This window comes from Oryzias latipes, chromosome 16, assembly GCF_053564925.1.
Source record: "Oryzias latipes strain Hd-rR chromosome 16, Olatipes_Hd-rR_3.1".
NCBI classification, from domain to species: domain Eukaryota; kingdom Metazoa; phylum Chordata; class Actinopteri; order Beloniformes; family Adrianichthyidae; genus Oryzias; species Oryzias latipes.
Window position 1 is genome coordinate 8,185,653 of NC_136252.1, and position 26,113 is coordinate 8,211,765.

Below are 26,113 nucleotides of genomic sequence, written 5' to 3' on the forward strand. Positions count from 1 at the left end.
TGAGAATTTTCCCTTTGGATTTTTGGATGTGGAAAAACAACAGTGGACTGAACTTTAGGAAACTAAAATGTGAACTGATTTGACATTTATTCCTGTTTACTTGTTTGTTTGTACACATATTTAATTTACATTTGATTATCTTGAAGAAGTAGCAGGAATCTGGAAAACCAGTTCTAGGTATTTCTCTATGAATCTCACTGGTTGACGTTTTGGCTAAAGATGTCCTGGATCCATTATAGGTTAGTGAATCGGATCGTCATCCAGAATTTATGATATGAATCAAATTGAACTTTAACACATCCCTACTACACATATAAATAACACGTTCATTGAGGCTTTGTAAAGAAGAGGTAATGCTCCAGCTTTTCTTAACATCCACAGGTGTAGCTTTTAAAACCAAAGATTGGTTTGATTGATTTCATGTGAGAACATCATCTGTCACACAACAATTCTTCATCCTCTGGATCTTAATGTCTTTAATGTTTTTTGCTAAGCCAGCATGTAAAGGTTTACCAACCATCATTGCAGAAAAAAACACAATGTTTAAAATAATACAGAATCCTCTAAATGCAAAGATTTAAAAGCAAAAACAAATCGACGTTTGATCATCCATACTGGCCAGCTGTCAATCCCCCTCAATTAGCATCACATGTCAATCCAGGCTATTGACCAGCTCACAACTGTGTTTGCATTTTCAGCAAACCTAGCAGAATAGAAGGAAACTGTGGCTGGTGGCAGCAGAGCAGCTGCTCTAGGTTGGTGTAGGGCAGGGGTGGGCAATTCCAGGCCTCGAGGGCCGGTGTGTCTGCATGATTTCCAGATAGTCTTGCCCTACTCATGGCTGATTACATGGTTCAGGTGTGTCCAGCCAATCAGAACATGCCAGAGCAGGGTATGCTGGAAAACATGCAGGAATGCGGCCCTCAGTGCCCACCTCTGGTGTAGGGTGTTGTGGCTGCGCTCAACAGTAGCACCCTGCAGTGTGACACAGGTGCTGTCTCTACCGGTTAGGGTGTCCACAACAGAGCTGAGTGTCCGAGACGGTTAATCCAACATGCCCAGCAGGAGCTCCCATCTTCCATAACAGGGTGACATTAGGGAACTCTGGGAAACAAGTGCACAGGAGCTCTAAACTGAGCTTTAATGGCTGTCCAGCATAATGCCAACGTCATATTGGTCTAAGAGTCACAGGACCGTCTCAGATCCAGAGTTTTGTGAAAATTATTTCCACAACCGCAGAGGTGGAATGGCAGTTTTTCCACATCATTTTCAGGATATTTTTGTCAAAATGAACGAGACAAAGCAGACAATCACCGACGGGAGGTGAACACGGACAAACAGAGAGGAACTTTGTGAGGGAGCAACACATGATTAACATCACTTTTGTTCTTCAATAAATCTGTTTATAATAAATGAAAAAAAAAAAATGGAAATATCAGCATCTGAAGGCTGTGTCACACAGCCACTATGCAAATGTTTCCACGTGTAAAATATCGGTCTTTCGTGACACATGCGTGATATACGTTTCTTGCGTTCGTCATTCATCGATGTCCGTCGAGGGTTTCGGCCGACAGGTCTTTACGTGAATTCGGTTTTGAACCGTTCACAATTTTTGGTCGGTTGAGAATTACGCAATTTCCACGTATTCTACGTAGTTTATACGCAATTATGACTTACATCTTACACAATTGTGTGTGACTTTTTTTTAGATGCATACACAAATTTGTGGCTTTCTGTGACCGTTCCACATAACAGACTTGTCACACACGTACCACCAATGTATAACTTTTAAATTGCGTATATAGCGCACGCCATGGCAAATTAAGTAATTAATGCACAAATGTCTAATGATTACATAAAAAACAGCGCTAGAATCAAACACAAATCGCGTTCTTTGCATTTTGTCGTACTTCTACCATGGTTTTAATCTGGTTCATTCGTCATACACCATAACCTTTCTCATTTTTGCACGTCTGTTTACGTATGACCAATTATCATTCATGTGATATGCCCAAACAGTTTTTTAAGAGACAACAATCTTGTGTTTTGGTGAAAAGAGTCAGATGACTGGAAACAAAACCAAATGAGTAGTACACAGAGCAGTCACTTCTAAAAACTATAAACAACTCATCTCCTCAGGATTACTAATAACAGCAGCAAACAGAGGTGGTTTAGTGAAGCCTCTCTGGATGAAGCAAGTGGACCACAGAGGAATAACCTCTGGAAGGATGATCTTGGAGCATCCAACCTTTAAAGCCACCCGAGGACAAATCAGCACATTATGGCCGACATCCAGCTAGAATGGCTCATAAAAGACGAATCATCACAAAAGTATAGAGACTGTGATATTTCTGGGTGACTTGTTTTGGCTCCAGAGCACAGCTCATTAGCCTCTGAAGCCAAATCGTCTGAGGGGGCTGCTTAATTATCAGTGGCAACAGTCGGAGGAGAAGAATCTTCAAAAAGATAGTTAAAAAAAGTGTGTTTGGGGTCAAGACGAAAGCCCCCTGCACAGTGATCAACATCAACGCAGGTTGGTGCTCTCTGAAGACTGCATAAATCTGTAGAGAAAGTGTGCATATAAGAGCTAACAGAGGCCTTATTGTGGGCTTTGCTGAGCTTGGATTCCCTGACCTCCGGGGAACAAACTAATAAGAGCTGGGGTCAGTCACACTGCTGCGATCCAGGCTCCCTGACTCAGCAATCATGGCAGCTCAACAATGAACAATGCCAAGCAGGGATGCACCATGCAGTATGGGCAGGGAAGTCAGCTGAGCGCCACTATGTTTGGTGAAAGCAAAGCTACGGAGCAGATTCTACAGTTTTGTGCATTAAAGTTACCTTTAACAAAGACCAGTCACAATTATTGGGACTTTTTAAAGAAGTATTTGATTAGTGAGAAACTCAATATTTGGCCCATTGCATTTCTGTAAATGTAGTTTTATTGAGGTATTGTTGTGGTTTTCTAAAAATCCAAATGTCTATAAATGGTCCTAGAGTTTAATCTAGCACTTCTTATCTTGTTAGTGTTTCCCTGTTGATGTATAAATGTTTCCCTTGGTTTTTCCCTCTCACTTTCGTAGTCATGTTCAATATGTATATGCAGCACAGTACCAAACCCGTTCAGACATGATGTCAAAACATTTTTAAAGACTCACCCCAATGAAAAAGATGTTTTGGGTGTTTTTAAGTGTTCTTGTAGCATTTTTCTGATGATGGAGGACGTATCCAAAGGAAATTAAGATTTGTTGAGAAAATATCTATTTTCATTTATTCAAAGTCTTTGAGTTTATTAGTCAAAAAAAAATATTATCACACCCAATCATAGTTCGTAGAAATGCTGACTGTTTCTGATGTTCGCTTTTTCTGCGTGTTATTCTAGTTTTTGGTTGATAGAATAGTTAGTCACTATACTGTCTGTGTTTTTTTATTATGTGGTAACCAAATGTGCAGACAGAAGCTAAATCCTTCGTGTGAGAGTGTGTTTCCAAAACTGTGCCTTTCAAAATCCTCTTCAGTGTGCAGAATGAATGCAACCGTCTTCTGTTCACTCCTTGCTGCAAGTAAAATGCTACAAGATAAGTTCTGGTCTTTTGAGTCTTACTAGCTGTGTTTTCAAACATCACACATATGCGCAAAACTTTATTGAAACTCAAGAAATGTTGAAAAAAAACACAACTTTGGAATTACACTGTTTTCATTAAATCATAATTATGCGGATAAACACAAACCAACACACACGATAATTCATTCAAAAACATGGTGATGGATGTGAAAAATCCTTTGATTGACAGCAGATACATTCAGATATCTGCCACGGCACTAGCGCTCATCATCATCTATCAAAGGAGACGTAAGCGTCTTCTTCAGGCTATGGAGCGGCGAGCTGCTTACACGTGGGAGGGGCTACGGATGAAACTATTTTGGAAAATGGTGGTTATTGATTTTACAGAGGAGCAGTGGATCAAACAATCCCAAATGACAAGCTTAGCTTCTGATGAGCTGTGTGATGCTGTGGGACCTCTGGTGGCGCCCGCTGTGCAGCCAGTTCCTACCAAGAAGCGCATCGCCATCCGGCTGTTGGTCCAGGGCTCGACATAGCCATTTGTCCGCTGGCCCGGTCCTGTTTTTGGAGCAGTGCGGACCACAAGACCTTACTTTTCACTTGTCCGCTCGGGCCACTAAAATATTTAACGGTTTATACATTCTTCACCTTTTTCAATAAAGTAAATTTTGCGAAAACGTGTAGATTTACCTCGTCTTCATAATTTAGTTTTTCTGCTAGTCCTGTGTTCAGACTTCAAGGGTTTCTATGGGAAACCTTTGATCACTTCTCCTTCTCTCCCGCCTGCGCGCCCTCGGCTTTCACTGCCGAGCACCACGCGCTCACTACTTTTTTTTTTTCAAACTTTATTGATTGTAACAATTCAATACAAAACAATGTTAAACAGCAACAACGAAGGCACAAGCCAGTGGGTTATTATTACATTTGATTATAAATCTGACACCGTCACTGAAGAGAGACTGAAGCATGTCAGAGATGTGGAAGACATGGCAGGAATAGATAGGAATATGTTGGATGGAGTAGTGGGTATAATTAGTACTATGGACAGCAAGATATTTAATGAATGCATTGAAGATGAAATTGTATGCACTAAGCTTTAAGCTAAATGTCAAAGAATCAAAGGCAACTCTAAATACCTGAATCTCAGACTCAAATGCAGTAGAATGTTAAACTACTTAATTTTGTTTTTCTTTACAACACTATAAGCAGTAAGTATTTCTAGTTAGCTGAATGATCTCAGTTAGACCTGCACAATATGAGGAAAACTCGCGATATGCGATATCAGAGATTAAAATTGCGATAACGATATAATTTGCGGTATATAAACAAACAGCAAAATAACCAAATAACCATTCCCAGTTTAAAAATTATACTCCAAATGACCCACGTTGACATAGGTTACAAACATCTAACATAACAGGGCTCCATCTGATTGGTCAACAATGTGAAGGCGTCCATCCGATTGGTCAAATGCATTAAGGGATTTATTTGATTCGTTAAATGGTTCAAGCTGCCATTAGATTGTTTTAACACATTTAAGGTTTATGATTTATTGCGATATTTGCCGTTAGAAGCACCATGAAAACTTCTGAACTAGTGTTACCTACTACACTGCAGTGCTCTCTTCAAAACATCTGAAACAGACTAGAGCAGATTTAAGTTTGATATGGTCTATTTTCAGTCATTGAAAAGTGTAGAAATAAGTGATGTCACCAGAATGCACCAAATTGCACCATATTAAAAGTTTCCGGGGGGGCATGCCCCCGGACCCCCCTAAAGTTGCAAGCACCTGCGGAGCGGCGGGTCCCGCTATGCGCGGTGTCGGGCCAGTAACTTTCAGGCAGGGCCAGTAAGTTTCAAAAACTACTGGCCCTGTGGGCCAGTGCAAATTTCTGGGCTATGTCAACCCCTGTGGTCACATGACTCATGGCAAATCTATTATTGCAAATCCAAATAGCACAATTTCATAGTCAAATAGGAACACAGCTAGTGAATCTTTTTGTATGTCTGGAAAACTAGGTAAAAACTAACAGCCTTTCTTTCAGTCCATTTTTAGAAAACGTTTCCCGGTAACATTAATGTTGCATTTCTGAGTATGTCTTTATTCAAATTGTTGTGAATCAGGAGCAGACAAAATAAAATGCAGTTTGACAAATATCGTATTTGTGACGTAGAAAATATGCCGAGTGGGCAACAAGCTCCATGCTCTGCTCCATTCTGATGCATGTATGTCTTTGTTTTCCTCGTCTGAACTGGAATCTGGATCTAAACTCTACGGATGGATAGCTCCAATACTGCTCACCGTTTTTGTTACAAAGATAATGTAAAGGCCCGTACACACCGGGACGAATATTCGCCAGGCGTTATTCGCCAGCGTTTTTCGCCACGATTTTTGTGTTCACACCCAGGCGATTTTCGCTGACGATGAGTGGAGTGAACATGCAATTTCATTCCCTGACATTAGATGGCGCTTAATGTAAAACAGAAATACTCCTGTACACAAGGTGGCGCTGCGCAACTTTACGCTTCTTAAAGTCGCTTTTCACTCAGAAGAAGAGAGCAAGTATTTACACGCTTGTCAGAATCAAACAAAGAAAACATGAATATTTCAAACACCAGTAGCTCCAACTGGTGCTTGGTTCGGGGATATTTTAGAATGTCCGTCATTATTGCTTCGCGGCTGTGTAGACGCTACTTGGCGTCTATCTTCTTCGCTGGTATGTGTGCTCAGCAAGGCAGTTTTGTGTTTGAGCGCCCCCAAGTTGTGTTTTACTGTAACTTCAGAAGCTCCAGACACGTGTGCAAAAGGGCCATTCTCATTGGTCGAGTAGATTTCGATGTCGAAAAAAAAAAACGAACCCGAGGCGTTTTTTTTTTTTGACGCTTTAACGCGTGACGTTTTTTGGCGTCGGTGTGCACACTCTCGTTGGTGCCCTTTGTTTAGTCACGAGGCGTTAAACGTCGGCGAAAATCGCCGGCGAAATTCGTCCCGGTGTGAACAGGCCTTAAGGTTGGGTTTTGAGGGGCTGTAAGTTAGTGGGAGAGCATATAAATAGAGGGCTCACTCATGGGTGACGGGAAGTGGGGGGCAGAGGTGCCAACAGCCCCGCCCACAACTTAGAAGTGAATTTCTAATGAATTCCTGCCGCTCTGCAGAAACTATGTCCTATAAAAATGACACAGGCTTTTTGATTTTAGCCAAAAATCATAATTTAAAGACCACTGGGAACAATTTGAAAATAGATTAAAATATGATCAGAGTGGGACTTTAAGAAGTGGCTAACAGTTGATGTTGAGAATGAATATTCTAGGTCAATGTCTTTAAAGAATGCTGAAACCCCTCTACCGTAATGTGAGGTACCTCAGGGTTCTGTCTTCGGACTTGTTTCTGTTTACATTCACATTCACAGTGTCTATTACTTTTTGAGAATTTTGTTATAATATTTTGCATAATTTCTTGATAGAAACAAATTGTTCAGAGAGAAACAAAAGTTTACATTGTCTCTCCTGCTGCAGCTTCAAATGATTGTGCTTGAAAACTGCAGACATGCAAACATCTCTAGCCCAATGTTGTGGCCCAAACAAAGACGTTAAACTCTGGCCTTCCAACAAGCAAAAGATATCAATCATCATACAGATTCACATAGATTTTACTGAAAGTCAAATGGAAATAAACAGTAAAAGTAGTCTTTTGAGCGAATTACATTCTAGGGTTTGATTAAAAGCTAATTGAATCACCTTCATTGACACAAATGTAATTAATAGAACATCAGTCATTTTTCTGATGATACATTTAGATTCATACTGCTTGTTCAACGGCCCAAATTTAATTCAACAACTTAATCAGCTGAAATCAAGATAAATGGAAGCTGGACACAAACCAAAGAAATGACAGGAGAGAAATCTGTCTGGTAAACAAACGACATGCCGTCAAGTCAACGTTGCAGCACCCCGCAGACGCGGGAAACTCCCCAATGGCTTTTATCTAAGAGAAACCACTGGAGCCGAAGTACAACAAAGATAAAAAGAGGATGTGGTGACAAACTGCTGTTGCATCTGAAACACCTCCTTCATTAACAGCTGCCACGCACACCTCTTTGACAGGAGGGCTTGCAAGTTTATGGGTTCTCTAAAAGGGGAGCTGCTTTTCATTCAGACAACAGCCACAAGTCAGCTTGATAAATATGCTGTCACAGAGGGGATGGGGGGGGGGGGGGGTGTCACGGGGATCAGAGGCGCTGAGACAGAGTCTATGTGGCACAACAAAGGCACACAAAAACATGAGCATGTCGTGTTTTTACAAGACGGCCATAAAAAGAAGAATAACTCCTGCACACCCAAGACAATAGAAATGATTACTAAGGTTGGTTGTGACTAAACATGTGACTTGTAAGAGAATTTACAACCATCTGTTTGTCCTTTATGCGGGCTGCATATGAAGACTGACCTTCAAAACGGACTCGGCTTCTTTCAGTTGGGAGAATAAAGAGTTAACGAGAATCCAACAGAGTCGGAGCGGTTGGTGCGGCCTGCTTCAGTAGAGAACATCGATTCTCCCTGGGTGCTACTTGCTACAGTCTCAACCATGAACAATTTATTTTATTTTTAGCTTAATAGCTCCTCTGTTGCTCAGCATAAAACCAAGTTATAGGGTTGCAAGGCATTTAAAGCTCTCTTACAGTTCAGAGCAGCACTCGGCAATCTAAGGTCGCTTTCTACCCAACCCGAGGTAGCCTGGAGTTGACTCTTGGAATAGCAGAGCTTGTATGTGCATGAGAACACAAATATGGCATTGAAAGAAAGATCTAAAAAGTCAACTTGTGGGCTGATCCAGGCACGGTAGAAATAATTAATGGAGCATGTGCTTTTAGGCTTAATTAACATATAATGCAGACAAAGCAGGCCTATTAGCCACACAGCCAGCTTCATACATCACCAAGCCATAGTGGCAAACAGTACATTTGACTCCACCAAACCTCAGAGGTGCAGCCATTGATCACAGTGTAAGAGGAGCCGTCTCTAACTCAATTAAGTCTCAGACAACGGGACAAGCAAACATGACCCATGGATAAAGGGCCGTTATTGACACAAGGACGAGTGAGCGAGGGAAACACAGGGTAATCACAATTGCTATCATGGCCAGTAATGACAGGCAGACTCAATCCTCTTCCTCTCCAAATCAATAATCCCCGTTATTCATCTCAAACTTGGATGAATAATTAGGCTTCTTTCTGTCAGCCTGACACCCCTCCTTGGCAGGATAAGGTTGGAGAGGAGGGGTTGGGGTGGGTGGGGGAGTATGAGTAACCGATAAGCCATCGGTCACCTTGTCAAGCAGGAGAGGACAGCGATTCAGGAAAAACAGCCAAATTAACCGGGGGTGGGGGGTGGGGGCTCCACCTTCAGATCCACAGGTATGGAGCTTGTCCACCAAACTTCAACAGGCGGTTCACTGTGACGGTCAGCACTGAAAATAAATTATGAAACCGAGGGCCTCATTACAACCAATTAGTCTTAACAATCATTTCTGGACCTTTTATTCTGAAACCACTTTAAAAATGTGAAGAAAACAGAAGGACAGCAAGAATTCTCCTAATTATTCTGATATTCTCTATGCTTTAAAATGAAAGATGACAGTCAGCTTCAGCATGTCAGTTGCCTTGGCAACATTGCCATTATAACCTAAAGGTATATAGCCCTGCTGATCCGTTCCAGACCTAAATTTAAAGCTACTACGAGAAACGTGGGAAGAAAGGAGCATTATTCTGTCCTGTTCAAGGCAACACAAAGCAAGCTTTCTATCTCATTTTCACTCCCCCATGAATTCTTCTCTGTGTCAGGCTCTGACCTGCTGCTGCTGCAGGTCTTGATGACCTCCAGCTGACAGGCTGAGACAAACACATGAGAGCCGGCAAAGCCAGTTCAACTGTCATCAAAACACCAAGGAAGAAATCATTCTTTAAGTTCTGTGCTACATTTAATGGCAGGCTGATGCTGGTTAGGAGCTAAAAGCTGTTTCCAGGGGGCAGGTAGGTCAGAATAGTACAATTTAAAACGACTTGCAAGGTGAGCAAGTCATGGAGCAAAGTTGCGTCATCTGTGTAACAAGCATGACACAGGCAAAGGCTAAGGTAGGCGATCGCCTCGGGTCCCCAACTCTCTAGGGGCCCTGAGCTGAACACTTAATAAAAATGTCTAAAAGGAATTTGCCGTCCATCATTATTTAACTCTGTCATGAAAAAACACCCCAGATGACTGATAAGACTGATCATGTAAAAGTGTTTGGTCCTCACCCATCCTTGTGCAGCATTGGTATATTCCAGTCAACAGCAAGTCCAGAGACTCGCAGGTTAGTGAGCAGAAGCAGCGTTGCCAGACTAGCCGGTTTTGAGCTCAATAAGGCAACTTTTTTTCTGACTTTGCGGGTAAACGTTGCTTTAGGTGGACAGACTTCCTTTGGGCAGGTTTGGGATCGGTTCTGGAGATTTTATTTCCTGGTTGAAATAAGTATCCAACAGGAAAGTGCAGTCTGGGGAGAGGCAGTGCTTCACCTGTTGTCTTCCTCACCTGCCTTCATGAGATGTAAAGTCTACTGATAGTAAAATAAACATGTGTTCACTCTAACCTGTTCCATAAATGCAAATTATGGGTTTGATTTGATAAACATGACTACGTTTACGCAAACGTTTACTCGCCAAGTGGCGGCTGATCCTCTAACTTTTACTCGCCAAAGAGGAGAAAATGCTCGCAACTGGCAAGTGCTAATTTCCGACCCTCAAAATAAAAGTCAATTGCGATAGACTCATTCTTCTATCGAGAAAAAGTTATAGCGCGATCTATTTAATAATTGTTTTATCACCAAGCCCCTAATTATTTTAGTAATTTTCACTCTCCTTTTTTAAATGTTTCTTAATATTTGAGCAAAACATCAACGCTTGATAGAGAAGTTTAATAGGAGTCCATTTTTTCAAATTGTGGATGCAATATTAAAAATGTGTTAAAGTTAGATTTTCAATCAAATCAGGAAGTAATAAATAATTAATTGATAATTACTGCTAATTAACCACTGATTAATATTTTGTTTTTTTTTGTTGGGTCTTTAGATGAATTTTAGGCTGGAAAACTGGGACATTATCTGGCAACACTGGTAGAAATTAAATGATGATTCAAAGCAGTTTTGAAAAAGTGGTCAAATGAAGCATAGAGAGCCAAGGGGCAGTGGAAAGAGGGAAGGCAAAGGAAGGCAAGAAATGTGTTGCCAAACCTCCAAAAGTGCTGGAAGACAGACAAAATAGAAAAAAACAAGAACATAAACAGAAACCACGAAAAAAATGGTTTCTTTTGTTCTCTTTAGTAAAACCTGATAAATTAAAACAAAAACAGAAAATCTTCATCTGTTCCTACTACAAAGTGAAGATTAACAAATAAGTGCATTTAATAAACATGTTCCAAGTAAAATGAATGAATCTGATATAAAAACCATTTCTTAAACATTTAAATTTGATATCAGTTTTTAAATTCTTATCAAAACACTTGACGTTGTCTAAAAGTGGACCAGTAAGGAAGTTATTTAACGTTTTACCCTATAGGTAAGGATTTAAAAAATAATTAATAATTTATACAACCGCTTATGGGGGCCCCTCGACAATGAAAAAGTATTAAGTGATGCCCGGTACAGATGGTAAAAATCTGTGCGCGCCAAAAAATAACTTTAAACATGGTTTGATAATGGATGTCCATAGTTTTAATATAAAACTTGATTCCAAGAAGAGAAGAGCATGTGGACGGACAGGAACCTGTGGACGCATAACATAAAACAGGACAGTGATACTTTGATCCTTGCTAGCCGTGTTTTGTTCCATTGCTAATCATTTTTAAAGATCCTTGAGGTGAAGTGGGTCAGAGTGCTGTTTAGTGTTTCTTCACAATGAAGAATCCAGCGGTTTGAAAACTGGGAACATCTCATTTTGGGCGTCTTGATGAGGTTTTGTTTAGATATGCATAAAAAAGCAGTTCTGAGCATCTTTCTCTGTTCACAAATATCTAAAAACAACATAAATATGTCTACAGATCAAAACAAAGGGCAAATGATTGGCTGACATCTACAGACCCCCCCCCCCCCCTGTCAATGAGCTCTGTTAAGCCTTCAATCACCTTCAATAGGGGGGTCACCTTTGCAACAGAGCACTGCATAATGCAATCAAGGTAACCGATTAAACAGACTAGTTAAGATTGCCACGAGTACAAACACACACCTGATGTTCAAAGTCCGACTCATCTAATGTCCCTGAAGTCCTCTAACGACAGCACACTGGAAGACTGGTGGATCAGAGTGACCAGTTTTCACCGTTGAATGGAGCAACTTTATGTTATTTAAGTGTTAAACCTCAACCTTTGGTTTAAACCACCTTCAGATGAACACAAATCTGGCTTTGAATTGATTCCCAGCATTTTGCCTTAAGGATAACATATTCAATCTTTTCGAATCATGATTTGTTTTCCTAAACTTCCGGACCTTCCTCTTCAATCTGTTCTGTCATTGTTACATTACAAAGCTGCGCTGGTTTCCCATCATCCCTCTGTTTACACACTCTCCCGCTAGCTTACAGCCCCTCACACCACCAACCTAACACTACTGGTGCAACAAAAATGGGGAGCAGTATCAGAGTTATCCATCCGTACAGTTTAGATCCAGATTCCAGCTCAGACGAGGAAAACAAAGACGTTCATGGATCTGTTTGTCTGACAGTGGAAGCATCAGTATGAAGCTCCTACACCTGGCTGTGGTTCCTGTCTCCGGCTCGACTCGCGCCTTTGACTGTCCCCACAACCACGGCTAGATGAAGCTCGTCTGCTGGACTTTTATATATGTAGTTGTAGATTTAGATAAGTTAATTCTTCTCTAAGATTTCTGGTAAATCGCCTGTCCGTCCTGGGGGAGGATCCCTCCTTCATGTGGGCACCCCTGAGGTTTCTTCGTTTTTTCCGGAATCCGGTTTTTTTGGGAGTTTTTCCTTACCGCGAAGGGGGGTCTAAGGGCAGGGATGCCAGTATAGCTTAGTCAGTTTGTTAGTTCATTTTAGTATTTTTCTATTGAACTCTTTGTATTCGTGATCCTTTTGATTTCATGTTTTACTTCGAAGCCCATCGAGACGACTGTTGTTGTGATTTTGGGCTATACAAATAAAATTGAATTGAATTGAATTGAATTGAAGCAGAGCAGGAAGTTCGTGGCCCATTGGTTGTACCGATTTGAGCAAAGAAATCATCACAAAGGCAGTTTTATCTTCTTTAACCCTTGTGCTATCCTAGGCCATTTAACATTGGGAGTTGGGTCATCTAGACCCACTAGACGTGCGTTAAACCTTTTTTATTCAATGATTTGTGATCTTCACTGGTGTCCATGGATTACATGAAATCTTTCCACCTTTGTCATGGTAGGGAGAACACGTCAATGTAAGGATTGGGTCATCTAAGATAGCACAAGGGTTATAAATGTCCTCCATCATGAGAAAAATGCTAGAAAAACATGTTTAAAACACCAAAAACACATTTTTCATTGAAGTGGGTCTCTTAGATAGGTTACTATAATATTAGACAAATTAACTGGAATGATCTGTAATAAATTAGATTATAATTAGTTATAGTTTACTTAAAAGTTTCTTGTCTTTAGTGTAGCACATTCACACAACCACAATTGTGAACTGCTGTTTTATAAACAAATGAAACTATATTGCATTCAATATAAGGGAAAAAATACAGATAATTTATTTAAAATCAATTTGTGAACATTTCAGATAAATGTTCAATAATCAAAATTAATTTTGGACAAGAAGACTGACTTAATGACCTTGAAGGTCCCTGAAGTCAGTCTGCAGACAAGAATGTATGAAGCACTATTTAAGAATATCTTTCTTCTGGAAAACACCAGAGCTGCTCCTCCACAGCCAGCCACAACGAACCGTCTATAACTGCATGTGACTTCTCATGTTTGTTGGCAAAGGAGACTATATGATGAAGGCTGACAGCTTCCTTTTTCCCTCCCAGCTCTACAACTGTGATATTCAGACAGTCCCTCCCCTCTAAACTGCTCTCATGTGTCCCTACACAAAACGTAATGAGTGGTTGGCGGTGCCAATTCTGCTGAGAGCACTACAGCGGCCCAAAAGAGCTCAAAAGAGACACCAGAAAAGGCCAAAAATAAGTCGAGCTAATTCAAGCAACTATTCCTAACTAATCCAGCTCATCCCAAACTGAGATGTAACTGTTTCCCATTGTGTCTAATGTTTTGGGATAATACTGACTTCTCAAGTTAACGGCTGGCTTAAAGAGGGATCTGAAATTAATCTGGGGTTAAAGAAGACAGAGCAGTTCCTGAGTTTCTTTTTTTTAAATGCTAGAAGCAGTAGAGAAGAAGTGAAAAAAAGAATTTGGAGCAGGGATTGTGTTTACAGAAAATCTAGGACACAACGACACCCACGTTAAACAAACTTCTAAGCCAGCCCTCGGGGTCTGACAAACAGTTTGGAGGAGAAATTAAAGAAAAAACCACTGGTTGTAATTGCTCCATCAAAAACAAGGAGATTTGCTCACATTCTTGAAGCAGTACAATGTATTTGTAGGGGGGAATTTTTTACACGCAGTTGACTTTGTCCCTGATTTGGCTTCTTTTGAATTATTATTTGTATAGAGTCCAGTTGTCTATACAAATAATAACTCCCCCCCCCCCCCCCCCCCCCCCAGCATTTCAAACAGGAAGTACCCGCTGATTCCAAAAAGCCAAAATCCCATAGACTTCAATAGAGAAATAAAAAGCTATTATTTAGTCATTCTAAAAATCATTCTGGCTCTAATAGCTTTTTTTGTTTTTTTGTTTTAATACGTCCTCCCTTATGAGTACTAAAACGTATTCGTCAGGATTTGTGCTGTTTCCACAGTAATTTAGCATTAGTTAAAAGAAATACTTCTTATGGCTTGGATTGAAACCAGTTCTTCACCTGTCATACTTTGAAAACCAAAAAATTTGAAACTGACCACCATGTCGTCTTAAAGACTCTTATTATGTGTCTTATTATGCGGTAATCTCGAGAAATAAGCCTTGGGCTCATAAAACCACAAAAATAGATTTTAAAGGTTTGGAACTGATATAAAAACCTGTTTTTTATATGATAATCTGTTGAAAAATAAATCTGACCAATGATTATTTTAGCTCTCCCAACTTTAAAAAATTGAACCTAGAAGTATGTTTCATGCGGTAAGAATCCTTTGCTTCAAAGCTTTAGTAAAAGTTTCTGTAGACTTCTGTTTTTGGCATATTTTATATAATTAGAATGTCATTTCTGAATGTCCTTCTTGCTGCCGCAGATAAGTGAATTTCCCCATCCTGGGATAAATAAAGTTATCTAATCTAATCTAATATAACGTAGCTAAACTTCATCCTGACTATCCAAGGGACCCCATATGATAATAGCACCTACACAGGATTCCACTTCACCCTCCACTTTATGTTAAATGCCTTTAAACAAAAAGAATAGGGGACTGTGAAACCTCACTGGGTCTGTTTAAATAAACCCTCACTAAAATTTTTTTTTATTATTGCCCTGGACATCTCACATTGTGTTCAGATGTTCTGCGGTTATTTTCTTCTGTTAAATTTGTCAAACATGTTCATCTTGCTCTGAATGTTCCTTATCGGTGAAGGTTCAGCACATGTTATTCCAGCTTTTCTTAATGCAGTGACCCTTCCTAACCTAGTGTCAGCAGTTTCAGGTCTGCTGCTCTGCTTGTTTGTCCAATAATGGGTCTTCTGACTCTGTGAGTCTCTGTGAGGAGGTCCGCCGTGCTCTCCAACAGTTGGGTGTAGCGCTCAACAGACATAAACATTTCTCATTTTTTCCCCTCCATCTTTTGCTCTTTGCTTCCTTTTGTCCCCATCTTTCCGTCTCCTCATCTATTCAAGTTGTTCCCGAAGACTTAAAGACTTTTTAATTGGATGTGGGTCAGCCAATAGCGGGACTGAGCTGATTGGACTGGCGTTATCAGTGTTGAGGCAGATGGGCTTCAGCTGCACAGGTTATTTCTCAATATAAAGAAAAGGGGGGAAGATGAAGAAGCTTGTGTGTGAGGTAAAGCGGGGAAGGAGGAGAGACGGCGTTACCAGGCCCACACAGGGGGAAATCTTCCTTTTCCGGTTGATAATATTTATATACTCATCTCCTGAAGAGCGAAATAAGACAACACCCGCTCCCACCGGTGCAGGAGATGAGTTTAAGATAAAGATGCTTCCCAATCGATGGGATTTGCCTCGCGCTATATCTCCTCTGTTTGCTGCAGCGGCATGGTAAGTGACTGAAATGCCAGTGCTCAGTCCATCCATCACACTGGAAGGAATTTGACTCAAGGGTTATAATAAAAACACATCACCTGCATATTTGTCCAGCTCTGAGTCCTGAGGTTCATATCAGGGCTCCGACACGGTGAAACCTCATGGCAACAGTCAAGTCTGATCAAGTCTGAGTGAGGTAAACAAAGCCTCTGTGATCAGCTGACAGGTTAGGAGAGGTGGAGGTGCTGCTCCTGATGGGGTCAAGAACTACTGCAGCTGTTCAAGCAGCGTGTGGAGAAAACCAGCCAGATCAGCAGGCGTGGGGCGCAGAGACGGGACCAACTGACCCTTCCCTCCCGCCCGCCTATCTTGTCCTCTCCCAGCAGAAGACCACAGACGGCCGGCACCAGGCCGCCGCTCTCCCACTGTTCGCTGTTGCCACGGAAAAAAACCGCCAGCAAGAGAAGTCTGACTGCAGCTGCATTTGAGGGTCATTTGAAGAACACAACAGACGGAGCAAAGACAGCTCCGTTTTCACTCCATACCACAGAGCTGGAGTCTTCCCCCTCTCCTTCCTCTCCCTCACAACAGCAAAATCAATAGCGATGACAATGCAGTTGGAAGGTCATTCAAAAGCTTTGTGTGATGGAACGCTCACTTCTTTCCAGAGCGGAGAACAAGTAGAAAAACAAACGGAGCTGCTGCCAGCCTCCCTGCCTCTGAAGGCTTGTTGTGGTCCGGCTGCCACAGCTCACCTTCCCATGCATAATCATGCCGAACGGAGCTGTGCGTTGCACTGCTGCACAGGTTCCCACCAGCTTTCTGTTTCTGTTTACACATGCGCACGCACACACTTTCTGTAAACAGTTCTATGGGGGGGGGGACGCGTGTTTGACCAAACCAGAAACCCTCACAGTTCTCTTTTGGCAAAGAGCAGGCGTTTGGAAACAAACCTGTACTGCTGGAGCTAATCGGAGCCACCGAGACGACACGTCCACACACACACAGGCAGCAGGACAAGCAGAGCAGCACGGAAACATCACACGGCACCAGCTCGCAGCCACATCACAGCTGCCTGCAGGTTACTCACTGAATATTCGATGGTCCCTTTGGGTCTCTGGAACGACATGCGCCTCCCATCCTTCTTTTCTGGGGTCTTCTTCTGGCCGGTGTCTGAAAGCAAACGAGGCAAGGTTCGCATTACATTCATGTTCCTCTCTCCCCAGCTTGTCACAAGCTGCCGTTTCCCAGCGCTGTGGGGAGACAGCTCATTCGTCAACTGTGAGCGAGCCAGCCAGCAATGAGAGCGATGAGCGCCGGACCCCCTTCCTCTCTCTCTGTTCTGTCCTCCTGCTCTCTCTTCATCACACTGTCCTCCCCTCGCTCTGCCATCCTCTCTCTCCTCCCTGCCCCGCCGCGTAGCGCCACCACAGCCGTCGAAAGCGCTTCACCTTGGCTTCCTCCTCCTGTCGCCTCTCACGGCTGACAGAAACCGCTCTGACCCCCATTAGGGCATCAGCGCTCTGGTTGTGAGCCTAAGAGGAGGGGGAGGAGGAGATGGATTCAAATGAGAAGTGGGGTTTGCTAAAAAAAAGGCAAAGGAAGCAAAGCGGGGGCTGAACCACAGGGTGGATATGGAGGAGAAGGGAGGGTTTAGAGCTATGTGCTGGTTGGTTAAAAGATGGATGTTGCAAGATGGTGACAGCTGATGGAGAGGGTAGCAGTCGATGAGGGAATATTTGGACATTTTAGATGTTTTCCTACCTTTCCAGGGAGAATCTGTGAGAATTAGCAAAGAGAGAATGATAAAATGGATGCAAGGAAATGAATGAAGGAAACAGTGGTCAACAAATCACAACATCCGACACCGTGCAGATGAGCAGTTCAGAGACTCCAGTTCATGAAAGGGTTAATGGGAAGAGAGAGATGGAAGTGAGCCAGGAAGGAGATTGGGGGCTGAGTGAGGGCATGGAGATGAAGGCAAAGGAAAGCTGGAATATTGAGATCCATCAGATGAAGGATAGAAGCAAACGACAAGACAGAAGATTAAGGAGACTCCTGGGACTAAAGCGAAGGCTGTCAAGCAGCTTTTAACCTCAAGAGGAGAACCAGTCATCTTTACCTTGGGGATCCTGTTTTTAAGCATTGATGACTGGTCTTGTGAGAGAAGCCAAAAAGGAAAGGAGGCTGAGATGTTTGACCTGAAGCCATCAAGAATGTCTTTCCATTGCTGTTCAGGGTTAATAAGCTTCCTTAACCGCACCTTCAGGCGGGCACCTCCGTCCATCTCAAACCATGGATCATAGAGAGGCTGTTTATCTCTGGGGCTTAGGAGCGCTGCACATCAAGGAGGGGTGACATTTACATTAAAGCCACATTCAGACAGAAATGTGACCTGAGCAGCTCATTGATTTTTCTTTCATCAAAGGACGGTGTGATGCCAGCGCATTCCAAAGCGTTTGGAGTTTTAGAAAAGCTAAACTTATTACGGAGGTCACTCTGTTTATGACCAGCACGTTTTACTCCTAAAGGTAGAATCCCATTAGTTATCCCACATCTGAGTGTGTGACTGGACTGAGTGACACCCCCCCTCCCCTCGCCCCGATGTTCCAACAGGAAGTACCCGCTGGAAGTACCCAATGAACTTCTGTAGAAGAAATAAACAGCTGTTACTCAGTCATTCTATTGGTCAGAAAAACCATTCTTGCTCTGATACTTTTTTAACATGTTCTTGATAATCCTCTTTTTTTTCTCCATGATATATTTTCTTAATTGCAAGTTATTCAAGTTATAAACAACCCAATCAGATGCCTCAATAAAAGTATTTGTCCCATATTGGCGGGAGTGGTTCTATATAAATGATGACTCAGACCGACTCGGACCAATCACTGCTCACTGATGTCGTCTGGTTCCAACATGGCACAAAAGTGGTGACTGAAGTGACTTCATTTGGTTGGAACCAGAAGTAAACCGTTCTCTATGGGTGACATCACACTCACTCTGTCTAGCTCTTGTTTACAATCAATGGGTGAGATGGAGTTACAAGTGCATTTAGGAACCAAAACCTCAATGCTGAGTGTGAAGCTGGATGGCATTGGGTTCCATCTTTTAGAGTTTTGGCATGACCCGGTTTCAGGACAAACTACCACTCGACCTCCGTAAAGACGATGCTTTACCAATTACCATGACAACAGTTTTTCTGAAGTGCATCAAAGAACGCTGCATCCGCTGACGTTTACAACACAAGAAGCATTTACAGGTTTAGCCTCAAACGTCTTTGTAGAGTTCAGCCGTCCAGTCTTTTTAAAAGAATGCCACCTCTGCTAACTATGCAGTTGTGGCAGTAGTGGTTTAGCTCTTCACAGGTCTGCATTAGCTGTAATCAGAGAAACACAACTTGGAAACCAGCAGCGGATGTCTGATTGCTAAGGCGGCATGTCCACACTAATGACAAGTCATCAACAGACAAAGGCAGTCTTGTCTTGAAAAGCACTTCAAATAAACAAAAGAAAAACTTTGTCAGGTTCAATTAAGGCAGTATGATGGGGAGATTTGAAACAGATGTGGAATTCTTTTAAAAACCAGCCAGCAAACGCGTCCCTGATCAATTATTCAGAATGTCATTGAAAATAATACATAAGGACGTCTTGTGGATTAACAGTTGTTTTTATGCTCGACTCTGAAGCGCTGATATGTCATGACCGCTGTTCATCTGGAGGTCATCTCAGGGCACCGGAGCGAGCTTTGTAACGCCACTCTACACACAAGGTGTGTGTTGTTTTTTGTGATGCAGCAATGCAAAAGCTGCTTCATTTCCCCTTTACAGTTTGCAGACACACCTCTCAATATTTAACCAGTGCTTGTAAAGAGGGTGAACAAATTCCACTTGTAATAGCACAGAATGATAGACTGCTTTTTTAAGGGCGTTCTTGTTTAGTTTAAGCTTATCCCAACCTGCACGAAGACACTGTCGTCTTTAAGCTTGTTAGTTTCTGACCCGCTGTGCTGTTAGGCTTTGAAAAAGGGAAAAAAGTAAGAACGGCGTTTTTGCAGATTCCAGCAATTTATATTAAAATGAAACATTAAAGAATTGGAATCGTTTTGCCTGAACGATGTTTGATGACTACTGAGCCCGTGACCTGACATGAGTAAAATAATAAATATCTCGTTCCCACCTTTTAATTTATTTGTATGAACAAAATAATTATTCACGTCATCATTCATAAACACAGATGTGAGCAATAGTTGGATTTACAGCAGATACCTTCACATTTCTGTCTGTGTGTGTCTCATTACATTGCATGGAAGACACGGAGGATGTTAAGAAATCAAATTTATTTATTTTAGCCTACTAGCCTTCGGATGTAAAGCGATTGCTAACGAGTATGTTAATAAAAGATAAGTCCTGAATATTATTATACCTATTCGGTAATTCGACTACAATATCCCATACCAGAGCTGCCCGAATGCCAGCATGACAAGCAAAAAAACTCTTCGGCGGGCCGGAGCTCGTAGGAGCCATGTCCGGTATGGCGAAGCAGCAAGCTTGGGCATCTTAAATCTTATGATATATTTCTTATTTTCATCAAGACAATAATAAATCAATCATTCTTGTTTTTATTTTTCCCCTCTTGAAGAATGTGGGTCACAAAGACACGGAAGTAGCAACAGAAAGCGGCTTTTGCAGCAGGATGGAGTGCGTATGTGAATGAACCCAGACATGGAGACATGATTACCGATGATTTTTTGCTTTTTTAAATAAATAAATTTGATCTTTAAACATCTTCCATGCAATGTAATGAGACACGCACAGACAGAAATGTAAAGGTATCTGTTGTAAATCCAAATATTGCTTACATCCGTGTTTATGTATGACTTAATTTCGTTTGCACAAATGAATTAATGCGTGGGAACGGAATATTATTTTGTGGGAACGAGATATTTATTATTTTAACCATGTCAGGTCACGGGCTCAGTAGATGACAACACCCCAAAGTTAAAGGGAAAAAAGGCATTCAACCATTAGGGCAGTATCCCTCCACTTCTTAGAAAAATCAGCAACATCTATTGTTTTGGGAAAAGTTCTGCTTTTCTACAAACAATCTGGTTCATAAGTCTAAAACTCACAAACTGAACTTCTGTGAGTCATCTTCATCTAAATCGTTGAGGGAATTTACATTGTTGGATCAAAATGGGTTTTATTTTAAGGGTACCTCATAAGGGTATAAACACTTTTAATTCACTTCACATCTTATGAAGTTTTTTTTTAATTTGTCAATATTTATCAAAAAAAGAAACTACCAGACGTTCCTGCTGTATTCTTCCCAAAAGAAGAAGACTTCTGCTTCAGTGGAGACCCTTGGCTGGATTTCAGCCTGGGGGCGCTCTCAGTCTGCGTCTCAGCAGCGGTCACCAAAATATGCAAATGTCATTTGCCACAAGAACATGCTAAAGCTGTGAAATGCAGTTTCACACAAAGCTGGAACAAAAACCAGACCAGCCGCAGTTTGTGAGGAAACATTTCAGGGTAGCCTTTCGACATCTATGGTTACCATGGAAATGCATAAAAGCCCCAGTGTGGTGTTGTCCTTGCAGACGGCTAAACAGTGACGGTGCCGCTCTGACAGCTGGATCAGTTAGCTACCCGGGTTCAGCTTCACAGAGCTCTGATAATCTGCTGTCAGACAATAATGAAGCAGGAGATTTCTCACTTCATGGCTGTTCTGACTCCTGAGAGGCTCAATATATGAAGGATCTTCAAAATCCTGGGAATAAAGAAAGTAATTCAGACTCTTTAAATCGATAAAGTGATAAATGTTTTCAGTGTGAGCTGAACATCAGCTCTGGCAGCAGTGATGGCCGCATAAAACTGTGTTTTGGTTGTTTTTTTATGTCTTCATTTTTGTTTAGGAGTCACAAAGGATGCATTGACAGATTATAGAGCAGCTGAAGCTCACATGCACATTTCTGCTCAACCACAGCTCTCAGGAGGAGGAACCAGGAGGGGCAAATCCACCCTGGTACCATTCTACAGAAACTATGGAAACAGCTTGAAAAATAATAGAAGAATCTCTAGGCATCATCCGCTTTCAGCAAAACAAAACAAACTTTCCCTCCTCATTGTCGTACCACAAATGGTTCATTACAGCACCGTTAAGTGTTTGAGCTGGGGGCTGTTCCTGAAAAGATCTGCTCCACAAAGAAAAGCTGCCTCTCAGCTGGAGGCTGGGATGTGAACAGTTACGAGAGGTCTCACCTTCTCAGCAGAAACCAGCAGACAACACTGCATCCAAAAGCACAACGGCCACTTTCTGAGGGAAACTTTGTCCTCATTACAGCTTAGTGCGCAGGATTTAAGAATGAAAACAAAAACCCTGAACATGTTTGGAGGACATGCATCCTGCACTACCCCCCTGGCAGATGAAGGACACAAAATACCAAAGATGGCCAGAAAAACAGACATAGTACACAGTTTGAGAGGGTTGTACTCTGAAAGTGTTTCCCAGTAATAAATCTGAATGAATGTAGACAAACGCAGAATGATAATAAAAGCCTGCTGTGTTCTGTACCCAGGCAATCTGCTGAGTATGAATCATGGCCGCTAAATATTTAGTTCCCCTTCACTTCCAATGCCGCCACGAAAAACTGAGGCAATCAGCTCCCCGGAACACATTCCCTCATGGTCTGATAGAATACACAAGCAACTGGTTTTGGGTCTGTTCCCTCATTCTCTCCTCATTCTCCCTGTCTGGCTGAATATAGCCTTCCCCAGCTGTTATTTTTAGAAAGCCCTCTTGTAAACAGTAGAGGAGGTTATAGCTCTGCACCACAGCCATGCTGCAGGTGCTGCACGCCATCAGTCAGCAGCTACAGAACACCAGATGATACAAAGGCAGATGATGAAGCTGTCAAGTTCTGATCCTTTTTTAGGTCAAATTACACAAAGAGCATTCTTTCTGACACAGCGAGAGCTTATGGTGGTAATGATGGAACATCAAAAGCTTTAGAAATAACCTTTTGACAGAGCGGGAGGTAAAAACCAGCAGTCCTCCAGCACAGTTCATGCATTGCTGCAAAAGACACACGTGCGCATTCTCAAAACTGTACTTGTCAAATCAGAACTCCAATCAGGTGATCCGGCAAACAGGTGAAGGCCTGTTTCAAAGCATTTGCTTTGCCCCTTCACTGTCAGGTGTGAAACCAGAATGTGTTGTGACACAGACAGAGCAACACAGAGGACACAGACGGATGATGCAGCCGGCTGTCACAGGTTAACAATGACTCGACCTGTAAGTTTAAATGGAATTGTGATTACAGCTTGTCATATAATTAGTTCGGTTTTTCAGCTCCCAAAGTTAGAGTACATGAAGTCAAAGCTGAGATTGGAGGAAAACCAGTGATCCTGTCCTGCAGCTGTCCGGTTTCCATCTCAGCTCAACAGTTCTGCTCTGAAAGGCAGGCAAAAACAGCACATTTCTTCCTGGATCGAGAAAACCGCTACTGCAACTAAGTCAGAGGTAGAGAGACATAAAATTCCTTAATAGCAGAGTTTTTTTTAGAATTATGGGTCTAACATTGAAAAAAGTGGTCTGAATCAATGAGCGTTTCTGCAGGAGGAATGTTAAAGACCCACTCTGATGAAAAAGGGTTTTTTGGGGTTTTTAACATGTTATTGTGGCATTTTTTGATGGGAAGGCATATATAAAGAAAAAATGCAGTTTTAAAAAGAGCTTATTTGTGATGTTGAAAATACGCTGGGTAGGTCACAAGCTTCCTGCTCCGCTCCATTCTGATGCATCCACTGTCAGACAAATAGATCTGTGTACGTCTTTGTTTTCCTCGTCTGAGCTGGAATCTGGATCTAAACTATATCACTGGATAGCTCAGATATTACTAGCCATTTTTGTTGCACTGCTAATGTCAGTAAATTCAATGTGTTTCCACACATTGAAGGCTTGATCAGTTTTTTGCTGACATCATGTGTGTTGTCCGCGTTGATGGTCGTTTTTATGTTATAGTAAAATAAACCTACCATGTCTCAATCTGTATGGTAGTCTCCAATATCGATTATAATTGATTTAGTCCATTTTGAAATGATTTAATAATAGTATGGGTTGATTTAATTAACATTGTAGAAATATAAATTTATTAAATACTACACCTCTAATGTATATGTCTATGAAGACTCTAATTCATCCAGGTTCTCTTAATAAGAATGGTGGTCTCAGGTTTATTCTTCCATCCATCTACGGCAGTGTTTTGAAACCTAAACAAACCAAACCAGTTCCAACTGGGTCGTTAACAGCTGAAAGAGACGACCAGTTTGGGGAGGGAGTCACTGGCTCCCCAACCCCCAGCTGAGGACAAAGGACTCTTAACGACCCGAAACCATGTAGGCTAAGTTGACAATACCATCCAGTTTTAGGTCTGACTCCTACCCCATGAGCGCATATACACCAGCTCTTCGACCAGCTAATTCATAATTGACAAAACCTCTTGAATAAGAGGTGAAACGTCTTCTAACTTTTAAGCCAAGTCCAGATGACATCCCCTAAACCTACTACAAACCCCTAATGTATAGTAAATAAAAAAAACCTGCCGACAGGGTAAGAAGAATGGTCTTACCAGGATTTCTCATTTTAAGAAACAAATTCTAGTTGAAAAACTTTCTTAATACAATTATTTTTCTTGCAAGAAATTTTTTTTTTCTAGACAATCGGGTCTTTTCACTTTCCTAAGTTTCAGTTTTTGCACTGAAAATCTGTCTAGAAGCTGTTGACTGCATGCTGCTCTGAGAAGGTAAAACCACTAAATTCATATTTTTCGCTCCAGTTATAACCCTGTAAATCCTTTTAAACCTTTATACAATTTCCGTATTTTAATTAGTAACTGTTCTTATTGTCATCCATACTCTTTAATGAAGCAGAGATGTTTTTCTTTAAACTTTTAAATATCTCAAATGTCATCATCCCACAGAAATTCAATTGTACACAAAGTTTTTTTAAATTACATCTTATACTCCAGGTTGCAGAAGGATGTAACTAACCCACCTTAATAAACAAAAGCAAATGTCAAACTGTCTGATCAACAGTCTGAGAGTATAAGAGACTTTATGAAAGTAACTCAACAAAGTGCAAACAGTGCCTAAAGAATGTGGAGACAAATATTTCATTATATATATATATATATATATATATATATATATATATATATATATATATATATATATATATATATATATATATATATATATATATATATATAAAAACTGCAGTCATTCTATAACACAAATAACAACTAAACAAAAACAAAAAACTGCAGAAGTATGGTGGAGTCCTCAATTTAAACAGAAATAGATAATATTCCTCCTTGACCAACACTCGGTACCACCAAGCTCCTCATTACAGTCCCAGCCCTCAAGGGATGGCCTTTACAGCACTCAGCAATATGGCAATCTTTGCTGAGCTGCACTTTAGAGCATGTGTGTGTGTGTGTCCATGTCAGAACAGGAGGATCTGGATCTGCCCGGTACCCGTTAACGCTCTCCCGGTGGCGACTAATCACACCCCAGCAGTGCTGCTTGTTCAGGGGTGTGTCCTGCATCCTTTAACATGCAGATGACTTTCTTCCTCCACACTGTCCACGTTTAAGCTGATCTGCACTGTGATCCATGTGTCCATGCAAATGCACACTCACTTCAATTAATATTCCTACAGCGTGGACATGACTGTTTCCATAGTGACGAACCCGGTGCAGAATGAAAGGTGTTACAGGGGGAAAAAAGTCTGTGTTGACCGTGTCTGCATTGTGTAGCAGCAGGTTCAGATTGTGGCAAATTCCTGCTGCTTTCAACGAAAAAGAGGGATGCTTCAACAGTCTCTCTGTAAGTTCAATGAGAGCTGACTTAAGCTCCTAACTCGTGTTTTTGTTGTCATCTTTTGTCTGTCATGTGTGCTCAGAAAATGCTGGCAGGTAAACTGCATTGAGCTTAAATGTCAGTGTAGCAGCCATGAAGCTTTTAGCCTGGCTTGATGATCTTTCAGGTTGAGTTAATATTCAGTTTTTCTTTATTAATCTGGCCCCTCAGCTCCCTCTGCCCTGCATGTTTTACTAATGTACCAGTTCCAGCACACGTGATCCAGTTTATCAGCTCTCTGTGAAGCTCTGCAGACGCCTGATAATGACTCATTTGAATCAGGTGTGCTGGAGCACGGAAACATGCA

General features: G+C 41.5%; 1 protein-coding gene across 15 annotated transcripts in view; it reads right to left on the minus strand.

Annotated features, from left to right (window-relative positions):
* Window positions 1–26,113, minus strand: part of oxr1a (oxidation resistance 1a) — a 203,846-nt gene that overhangs the window by 42,250 nt on the left and 135,483 nt on the right. For all 15 annotated transcript variants that reach the window (XM_078933866.1, XM_023964503.1, XM_023964498.2 and 12 more), the window contains one exon: window positions 16,981–17,063. In XM_078933866.1, coding sequence (XP_078789992.1) covers window positions 16,981–17,063 — 83 coding nt within the window. The remainder of the gene's footprint in view (window positions 1–16,980; window positions 17,064–26,113) is intronic.